Here is a 10,765-nt window from a genome sequence, read left to right as displayed (position 1 = left end):
GGCCTCTCACTGTTGTGGCCTCTCCGTTGCGGAGCACAAGCTCCAGACGCGCAGGCTCAGCGGCCATGGCTCACGGGCCTAGCTGCTCCGCCACATGTGGGATCTTCCCGGACCGGGGCACGAATCTGTGTCCCCTGCATCGGCAAGCGGACTCTCAACCACTGCGCCATCAGGGAAGCCCGGAAGTGGGTCTTTGATAGGGATAGGGAAGAGCCATCAGGCCCATCACCCACACGCTGCCAGGTCTTTTTTGTTTGTTTTTTTGTTTTTTATTTATTTGGTTGTGCCAGATCTTATTTGCAGCAGGCGGGCTCCTTAGTTGCAGTATGCATGTAGGATCTAGCTCCCTAACCAGGGATTGAACCCGGCTCCCTGCACAGGGAGCTCAGAGTCTTAACCACTGCGCCACCAGGGAAGTTCCTGCCACTTCTTACTGTCTTTAACATATGCAGGGTAGAAGGAAAAGGCTACTTCTCAAAATATAACTAAAATCATAGGAGAAATTAAGCATTGGGTTTCAAAGCCCATTAAATCTCATTTCCAGGGAGAAAGAATAACTGTCTTTTCTGTCTCCTGAGCCTGTTTCGTTTTCACAGTTTCTCATAGTTTTATTACATGTATTGTCTCTTCAAGGTTAACCGACATGCATCTAAGATCTAACCTGTCATATGATCAGTGTCTTTCTTCAGTTTCCTACACACTGGCTGTGCTTGAGACGTGTCCAGGGAAGATTCTCTGGGGATGCACTGGAAGGATCTGACCTTGGAGGTTGCACTCCAGGTTCTCCTGACAGGCAGGGAAACAGTGCCAGGGTTCTTGTAGGCATAACTCTGTACTTGCCCACTAAAAAGTAAACTAGAAGTTCAAGTCTTATGTTACTTCCTTCCTAAGAGACAGTGTTTGTTGAAATACTGAGCGAATAAACAAGCACATAGAGGGAAGACTTTAGCCAAAGCTGAGATGAGGCGAGATATAGGATATGACCCTCACCTTGGAAGAGGAAGAGCCTTCATTCAGTGGCCATCTATATATAGGCCTTGAAGTAAACTACAATGCCAAGGCCTGGAAGACCTGTTCTGAACTTTCCACCTGCCTGGACATGTAGACTATGGCCAGTTCCTTTCATTACCTAATAAGTAAGTAACAAGAATTCCTCTGCCTCATCTCACGATAACAAATATTGGTATTTGCTAAATAATGGTAATCTGACCTAATAAAAGAGCCTCCAACAAAGTCACTCGTGATCACTGCACCACTCCAGCCTCTGCACTGGCATTTTGACAATAATATGGATGACAATACACTTAGTCAAAACAGATTCCAGCACCCATTATGCCCCATCAAAAAAAGCAAAATAAATGTTGACAAGATATGGAGAAACTGGAACCCTTGTGCACTGCTGGTGGGAATGTTAAATGGTGCACCTGCTATGGAAAATAGTATGGAGATTCCTCAAAAAATTAAAAATACAATTACTGTATGATCTAGCAAATCCACTTCTGGGTATATGCTCCAAAGAATTGAAATCAGGGGCTGGAAGAGAGATTTATACACCACATTCATAGCAGAAATTATTCACAATAGCCAAAATCTGGAAATGACCCAAGTATCCACTGACAGTTGAATGGATAAACCAAATGTGGTATATACATACAACGATATATTATTCAGCCTTTAAAAGGTAGAAAATTTTGATACATACTACAACATGAATGAACCTGGAGGACATTATGCCGAGTGAAATAAGCCAATCACAAAAGGACAAATACTGTATGATTCCACTTATATGTGGTTCCTTGAGTAGTCAAATTCATGTAGACAGGAAGTAGAATGGTGGGTACCAGGGGCTGGGGAGAGAGGGAATGGGGAATTAGTGTTTAATGAGTATAGAGTTCAGCTGGGGAAGACGAAAAAGTTCTGGAGATGTGAATGTACTTAATGCCACTGAACTACACATGTAAAAATGGTGAATTCTATGTTATGCATTCCTTTTTTGCTATCAACAATAGCATTCAGGGGTGAAAGGGTGGAGTGACATGGAAGAGGAGATATATATATAACTTGTTTAATGCTTTACTGGTGGACTGTGCTATTCTCTTCCCTTACGGAAGCCAGATTTTACAAGGGGAGACTTTCAGGAGGCAATAGTGATGGCTTGGTTTGTTTGTTTATGGAGTGTAGCTTCAGTTGGTTATTAACAGGCTGCCTGTGATAGGGATTGAAGTCTATTTTACAATGGTCAGGTAAACCTTGTCCGTTCCCATAGGGATCCTGAGCTCTGCCTCTGAGAGTTTTATGCCTCCAACAAATGTTCATGGATTTAAATGGAATGATCTGAGTTACCCTCAGTTATTTGACTTGAGTCTTGAGGGAGCCCCTCCTCCATCCCTACCCAGGGATAAGGGATTGAATTTAACAAATACTTACATTGCACTTACTGTCTGCCAGAGACTGTCCAAAAGCCTTTTCATATATCAACTCCTTTAATCCTAATAATCCTATGAATTAAGTACTATTGTTCCCCATTTTACACATGAGAAAACTGAGGCAGGCACAGAGAGGTAAAGCTATACAACTGTTAAGTGGTGGACCTAAGGTTCAAACTGAAAAACCTTCTGGCCCAGCGCTCATGCTCCTAATCATTAGGCCCCAAAGGTCCATGTCTGGGACTTGAATGACCCTGAAGTGATCTCAAGGTCCAGAATGGAGAATGGAAATTGGTGGGTTAAGTTATTCCTTGACTGTGATCCTGCCTCCCTGCTCCAGCAGCGGTTGGGCTCCTGAGGTCTAATGCTTAGGAAAGGAGAAGGGGCTTGTGGGTTTAAGGTCAAAATTTTTGAACCTATGGAATTTCCCTCCAATTCAGAAGCAGCCCCTTGCTGACGAATCAGCTGCCTATCCCACGGGGTTTGCTATCAGTGGAGTTTCTAGATGATCAAGGCAGGATAAATGATAAATTATTAAGCTAACATTAAATGATATTAAACTCTTAATAAATCTTTTTTCCTAGTCATCCTAAGACGCAACCCAAGACGAATCTGCAACTCTGGAGTGGAAACCAGGGGGCGGGTCGAGCAGCGACCATTTTTGTTTTGCGGCCGTGCGCTCTCAGAGCACCTTGACTAACAGGACCTCACGGAGGAGGCGGAGCCTATCAGTGAGTGGGGCGGAACCTGGGAGACGTGATGATTCAAACGGACGAATGAGCTCTGCGCATCTGGCAGAACCCGCCAATGACCGGTCGTGTTGGGGCGGAGCCCACAGGCCCTAGTGGCTTTGGTTGTACGGCAGCTTTGGCGCATTTTCGGCTGGTTTGATTCATCCATTTTGAAGAGACAGGGGAGCGGGGGGCTCGTCTGATTAAGGGGCCCTGAACCAAGGAGCGGCGGAGTTTGAGAAGCCGGCAGCTCGGGGTTCGGCGGCAGCGGCCCCCTCGGCCGAAGTTGGGGGGGGGGGGGCGCCGAGCGCGCGGGGTGGGGGGGGTCCTGGTCTTTGGCTTCTCGACTCGGTCCTGTTTCGACAGCGAACATGTCTCGGCCTGTCAGGTCAGTGCGGAGTCCGAGGCCTGGAACGGGTTGGAGGGGGTTGGGGTGAGTGGTGAAGGAGTGGGGGACAGAAGCCTAGAGTCGGCCCTCTCCTGTGCCACGCGCGGCCTCCTCCCTTTCGGGGCCCGCGCGCGCCCTTGAGCGTAGGGGGCCTTGCTGGCCCGCAGGGCTGCGTGGGGGTAGCGGCCGCGCGCCCATGCGCGCGCTCCTCCCCGCCCCGCGCCGTTGCAGGGCTCTGGGCTGCTTTACTGCCTCCCCCACTCGCCGCACTGGAGCGGGCGGGGTGTTCCCTGAACCTCCGTCGGTCGGAGGGGGAGGGGTGTGAAGTCAGCGCCCCCACCCAGGCCCCACCTCCTCCGGCCCGGCCCCTTGGAGCCGGCCGCGGGGACCAGCGGACTGGGTCTCGGACCCCACCTTAATTGGAGGGGGGGGAGGGCGGAAACGCCGTATTGTCCCTTCCCCCCTCGGCTTGCGTGGGGGTGGGGGGGGACTCAGCCCTTTTTCTCTAGCGGACGGGGGTGTTCCATGCAAAGCAGGAGGGGCAGCTCTGCCGCCGGGCCCCGCCTCCGTCCTCCGGGTCGCTGCAGAGCCCCGCCTCTCGGATCGGGCCGGGCGTGGGCGGGACGCGTCCTTTTTCCCTCCGCAGCAGAGAGAGTTCGGGACTAGGCCCTGGAAAATGCTGTGTCTCCCCCAACTCTGAGTTTTGAGCTGGTTAACCCCCGCTCCCCCCGCCTCGAGTTCGCTCTTTGCCTCCGACTAGAAATGTCCTTTCTCGGAAATGTCCCTACTCAGGGAGGTGTGGGTTAACTGCACGACCTAAATCCCGTGTGGTTCTCGTTCCCGCTACCTCTCTCTCTTCTTCCTCGGCGTACACGTCTCGGATGTTTTTGTAATCTTATCTTTACCTCGTGTAACTTTAATAATAAACGGGCTAGATTCAGTTAATCGTTAGACTTTATTCTGAGAATTTCAACAAGTTTGCTGTTCCCCAGCGGACGGTGGAATCGCCCTTGGCCGTCCTCCCGGCTGTCGTATGGAATGTGCCATTTATGGAGGGGTGTGGCTTAACCCAATCTGTTGAGGCCTTACGAAGGAGAGCTGTTGCAAATAAATATTACTTTTAATATAATGTCCTTGGCGCTTTCAGTGTAAGGAATTGGCTGCTTTGCATAGTGCTTTATGGATAAATAGGTTTAGTTTCTAAATGTTTTAATAGTTGTTGCTTCCCCTTCTTCATTCGAAGTTGTGAGGAACGGAAGTATTTTGAGCTAGAGCTCTAAAGGGAGGTTTGGAACCCCGGAAAGGGTTTTGTGCTACACTGTTCTGTCTGCAGACTAGAACAGCAGTCTCCAGCTGGTGGGGGTATGGGGCTGCATGCTCCTACGCACGGGGTGGGCGTGAGGAGAGTGCTAACTAACTACCTGACAGCTTTTCTGCCTAATTTAAACCCGCATCTCCGATAACTCACCATCGCCACCGGGAAGAGTTTTGCCTACTTTTTGGCACGGAGTCTGAATAGATATTGCAGATTATAGTTTGCATACTTTTTTTGGCATAATAAATGACCAGTGTGTCCCATCAGTTTATGAATAAATGACCAGTGTATCCCATCAGTTTATGTAGAGTATTTTCTTTAGGATCAGGAGAAATAGACAATATCATAATAAAGATTTGTTTCATCTGGATTGGGTGTTCTGTCTCTATGTGGTGAAATTGGACTATTACTTTTCTTTACCTTTTAACTGCAGTTCACTAGGTTTTGATGACTTTTAATTTTATTGTTGTAATTTTACTCATTTGCCTGAGTTTGTGCTCCCAAATTTAGACGCTGGAACACGAACAGAACTTTTTTTTCCTTGAAAACTTGGATTTTTAATGTCACCGGGTAGGAGTAAATATATTAAGCACGTTCTAATCAGTTTTTTTTTTTTTTTTAACATCTTTATTGGGGTATAATTGCTTTACAATGGTGTGTTAGTTTCTGCTTTATAACAGAGTGAGTCAGTTATACATATATATATGTTCCCATAATCAGTTTTTTGAAGGCATTGGAATTTGTGCACAACTTTTTCCTTGCTCAGTCTGTTAAAAGTAATTTTAACTGTATATTTGCCCCTAATTGAAGAATGAAGTTACTATATTGTGGGCTTTTTTGGGTCACTTTCAAGTTATTAATTTTAAAGCAACTTGGTTTTTGATTATATATTTTAGTGAAGAAGTCTCTTTGTAACTTTTTTGAAAGCCTTTAACATACTCTTGACCAATAATAAAGCAGAAATAATTAAACTTGACTTTGGTGGTTTGTTAAATTTTGCAATAAAAAAAGGTCTGCCTTAGGGAAGTGCTTTTGTAATTGAAGAGTCTGTGTACTTGAGGGAATGTAACAAAAAAAAGATAGATGTTGACCCAATATCAGAATGATCAACCTTGTTTAAAACCAAACCAAAAGCAAGAAAAGCTTGTGTTGGAAAATGTGTCCCTGCAGCTTCTTTTGGGATATGTTTCTGCCCTTAGGCCTGTATATAATTTTGAGGATTTTCTGCTTTTCATGTTTTACTGTGTCTATTTTCATTTTAATATTAACCTAAGCATTTAAGGAAGATTTAGAAATGTACTAATGGCTGCTTGACACCAATTTCCAAATGAATGGAATGATGAACTGACCGGCTATAGCAGGGTTTTCCATAGACATGTGTGCAACACATATCTAAGTAGTTTTGTTCACACTGTATTGCTGTCACCTTTTACAGTATCTGACTCATATATAAATGAGAGCTGAAATATTTTAGGCCTTGGATTCAAATTTATAGCGTCAAATTGCAGTCTTAGAGCCAGAAAAAAATTTAGGCAAATTCATTTTACGAGTGACTTAACGTGGGGACCTGGACAAGTGAAGTGCCTTGCATCACACACTAGTAGATGCCAAGATTGGGCCTAGAACCTAGATTCTTAATTTACAGCCCTGCTTATCCTCATCCTCCCCCTTTCTACTTAATCGCTTGTCTCTTCTACCAGATAAGTGTTGGTGTTATTTTAGTGTATGGCACTTTTAACTTTTCAAAATGCTTTCATGACTCTTACCCTTGTGAGGTAGGGAAGAAAATGCTGTTACTTTTGAAAGAAAGCTCAGAGATTTACTAACTTGCCCCGCCTAGAAACCAGGTTTTTTTGAAATTTACCTTTGTATATTCTTCAGAGATCTTCCTCCCTTATTGAAAATGGTCCAAATCACTCAGATCAGTCTGTTTGCTCCTTTCTTTATAATGTAAGTGTACCTGATGTCTTGTCTTCTTTTGTTTAGTACTTGAGACTGCAAGGAACCTTTAACATTTAAAGTTTAGATGTGAAAGCATAGGCTTTTACAGATTGATATAAAATTTTTTTGGTCATTTTTAATTTATGTTGACAATCAGCTTCCCCAAGATTCCAGATTGCTTTCTTTTCAAAGAGAATTCGGTTGGAATGTGTCTGGATTTCTAAAACAAAATTGATATTTTCTCTTACCAGAAAATTAGTTTCAGAAAGCCCTCAGTTAAAGGGAAAAACTTGGAAACCTGAAAATTCAAGGTAGCTTGGAATTAATGATACCAGGTATACACAGGAAGATACTTAAGAGTTTAGTATACTAGTAAATGTGGTTTTAGATGAGCCTGGTTCCTTATATCTGATCTTATTCTCTGTGTCCAGGTCGTGTGTGTGTGTGTGTTTGTGTGTGAAAGAAGTGTGATTAACCTTTGATCTGTACATTTATTATTACTTACATGTCACTTTCTTCTAAAAAGACATAAACTCTTCTGTAGACTTTACCTTCAAAGATATCTCACATAATAACTTGGAAAGCCTGAATAATGGGGGAGTTAATTTTATAACAACACTTAAGTATTCAACATTTCCCAACATATATGTCTTTAATCTGAAAATTACAAGAAGACAATGTTGGGAATTCCCTGGCGGGCCAGTGGTTAGGACTCAGCACTTTCACTGCTGAGGCCCAGGGTTCAATCCCTGGTTGGGAAACTAAGATCCAGTGTGCGGCGAGGCTAAAAAATAAATAAAATGCCAAAAGGAAAAAAAAAAGACTTTAAAATTTGATTTTTTTTTGGAGTAATTACCAAATAAACATTTACTAAGAGTAAGTGCAGAGTCAGGTACTGAGGATTTCACTTTATCTTGTTTTATCCTTATTACAACCCTGTAATAGAGGATTTTTTTTAAATTCCCATATAGTAGATGATGAAATAAGCTTAAATAATATGTTACTTAAGGTCACAGAACTGTGAAACAGGCAAGATTTGAACCTAGACTTTCTGAATACAATGCTGGCATTCTTTCTGTGGTAACACTCTTCCCTTCCTAGTGTTTGGCATGAAGATGGTCAAATGCTGTTTTATTTTGTAATCTCCAAATAATGGTGAGTGCATTCTGTATGCACTGGTTTTTAAGCTCTATGTAGAAAATATTTGAGGGGAAGTATATGGCCAAAATATTTTAAATAGCAGTTTTTTCAACTTACTCTTCAAAACAATTCTCAGAATAAGTTTTAATTAAAAGCATTTTTTTTTCAACTGGAAAGAACTTCTGAGATTAAGTCCAGTTCCTTCAATTTACTACTGATGACTTTTAAGTCTAGGAGCTAAGGCGTAGAAATAATAGTAAAGCTGGATTTAGACTGCATGAGTCTTACCTATTTAACTCTCCATTAGATTTACATTTATTGTGTACATTTGATTCACGTAGAATGTTTTACAGGTCCACAATCCTTAGTTTGAAACCATTGGGGACTATATGTGTTCAGAAGTTCAAATTTTTTCAAAAATTTAGAAAAAGGGGGCTTCCCTGGTGGCGCAGTGGTTGAGAGTCCGCCTGCCGATGCAGGGGACACGGTTCATGCCCCGGTCCGGGAAGATCCCACATGCCGCGGAGCGGCTGGACCCGTGAGCCATGGCCGCTGAGCCTGCGCGTCCGGAGCCTGTGCTCCGCAAGGGGAGAGGCCACAACAGTGAGAGGCCCACGTACCGTAAAAAAAAAAAAAAAAAATTAAAAAAGGTAACAGGGCGCCTATACTGTATATATAATGTACCATCACCAGGTCTGGGGTAGTGCTTCTATAATCAAACACATTAATCTCTGTGGTAAAACCTAGGAATTTTCACACTAAAAATCCTAAAAAGCCCCTCTTGTTTGCCCCACATATGTTTACCACCATATAAATTATGAAAAGACTTGGTTGTCAGAACTTTTTGAATTTCTAAATTGTAGATAAGAAGACTAGACCTTTAACAGCACAGTTCCTTTCTCAATCTTCAATTTTAGAAAACATAAAATTACTCGAAAATCAATAGAGCCATCACTTAATGAGCAACACTTTTTGTGCCCAGTCTGCCGGATACTTCTCATGTTTTTCAAAATCTTGAACAACTCTGAGCAAGGTGTATATTATATTATCCCTTATTTCATATGTGAGAGGGCTGAGGCTTAACTAAATTAAGTAACGGATCCAGTTCACCTAACCATTAAAAAGGAAGCAGGAATTCAAATAGAAGTTGTGGCCAGTGTGGTCTTTCCAGTCAGACACTGCCATGGGGTGTTAACTCTTTCTCGTGGTAGCAGCACATTTGGGGGTTATGGTTCATAGCAGGACTTCGGTGGGGAAGACCAACTTTAAAGTGAGCTGGGGGGGCGGGGTGGGTGGAGGGAACGAAAATTTTTTCGAAGGAATAAGAATATGTGAAGGGGTTAATCAAAGGAAAAGACACCTGAATGTAGAGGAAAAAGCACTGAAGTAGTGTGAGGCTTTTGTGGGAGGAAACATGAATGTTAGATAAGTGGCATTTAAGTGTATACATAATTCAGGGACATTTCCCCCTGACCAAAATAAGTGAATAGATTCCAAAGCCACCTAAAGGACACCACAGAAAATTAATGGGCTCATTTTACGTATATGTATAGATGCAAGAATGCCAAACAGTATTAGCTAACTGAATCCAGTATGTATTAAAAATACATATGATCAAGTAGCATTTGTGCTGGGAATAAAACTTAAAATCTGTCACTGATTCATATTAAAAGACCAAAGGAGAAAAACCATAGCATTTGAAAAGGTTCAGCACCTATTATAAAACTCGTCAGTGTATTACAATTAGAAGGAAATTAAGATTAATAAATTGGGGTTGATTTAACTTGACAAAAGTTACCAAAATAAGTGGTTGAGTTTTGGTGTTTGAAATCATTGCAATACAACTAGTTAGTTAATAAGGAGAAAGTAGTTTTGAATAAAGGGAGATAGATTTTATTTATGTTTTTGGTCTGTTTTCCCCAGAAATATAAAAACAAGGCCACCATTCTGTGTAACTCTGGGACACCATCTATGTTACATCCACATTATAGTCCATGTGAATAGTGCCCCTCTGGCAGTTAGAGACTGTGGTATTGTGGACAATAAGAGAAAACATTTGATTTAGTGTATGACCACTTTGGTCAAAATGGGGCATCCCTGTGTTTTGTTTCAAAAAATATTACTATCTAGGTTCTAGGAAGTGGAACTGATTGTTACAGAATTGCATTGCCATATTTAAAAATAACTAGTATCTAAATAGCCATAATTATAGGTCTTTGAAATATTTTTGGTGAAGAGACCACAGGTTGCCAAAGAGTGTTTCAACTGGCTATAGCATGTTTTCAGGTGCTTCTTAGTGCCTATCTACTTATTGAACTGTGCAGCTGTTCAGTTACCTGCAAAGCAGGGTGATCTTCAGGGAGATTTCATGTGTCAAGATAAAATGGCCCAGAAGATGAATTACCTGGGAAACTAAAACTTAGCTCCACTGAGAAGTAAAAATCCAGCCGGCTATTCATTGGGCTGGGATAACAGGCTATCTTCCACAGGTACGCTACAACTGGCAAGATTTATAACAATGCTTCTTTGACTACTGCTTTCCTGCTACGAAAAGATTCTCTAAAATCAGACTGTCAGAAACTTTGCTATTTGAAATTATATCAGAGTGAAACATCACACTTTTGTCAGGAAAAGCTAACTCCTTTTGACACGGGGAACTATCCTCGATTTAACATTTTTAGAGCTTCAGATGAAGGGTTGCTGGGCACAAAATTCACATCTTCCTAAACTTCTTTGCCAAGAAATAGGACCCAAGGTCCACTTCACTGTCTAGACCTGATGTAGACCCCTTTTCACACAGTCTGCTGTGCTTTTTTTTTTTTTT

The 10,765-nt window shown here is 42.5% G+C and overlaps 1 protein-coding gene across 1 annotated transcript in view; it reads left to right on the top strand.

Moving 5' to 3' along the window:
• Positions 1–3,327: 3,327 nt before the first annotated feature.
• NUCKS1 (nuclear casein kinase and cyclin dependent kinase substrate 1) overlaps positions 3,328–10,765 on the top strand; it is a 27,323-nt gene continuing 19,885 nt past the window's right edge. Inside the window, exon 1 of the mRNA XM_007470690.1 lies at positions 3,328–3,545. Within this exon, the coding sequence (XP_007470752.1) occupies positions 3,529–3,545 (17 nt within the window). The 5' untranslated portion in view covers positions 3,328–3,528. The remainder of the gene's footprint in view (positions 3,546–10,765) is intronic.

Source organism: Lipotes vexillifer, unplaced genomic scaffold (genome assembly GCF_000442215.2).
Source record: "Lipotes vexillifer unplaced genomic scaffold, Lipotes_vexillifer_v1.1 scaffold1122, whole genome shotgun sequence".
Lineage (NCBI taxonomy): Eukaryota > Metazoa > Chordata > Mammalia > Artiodactyla > Lipotidae > Lipotes > Lipotes vexillifer.
Note: the sequence above shows the minus strand (reverse complement) of the source record. Positions and strands in the feature narration are given on the sequence as shown.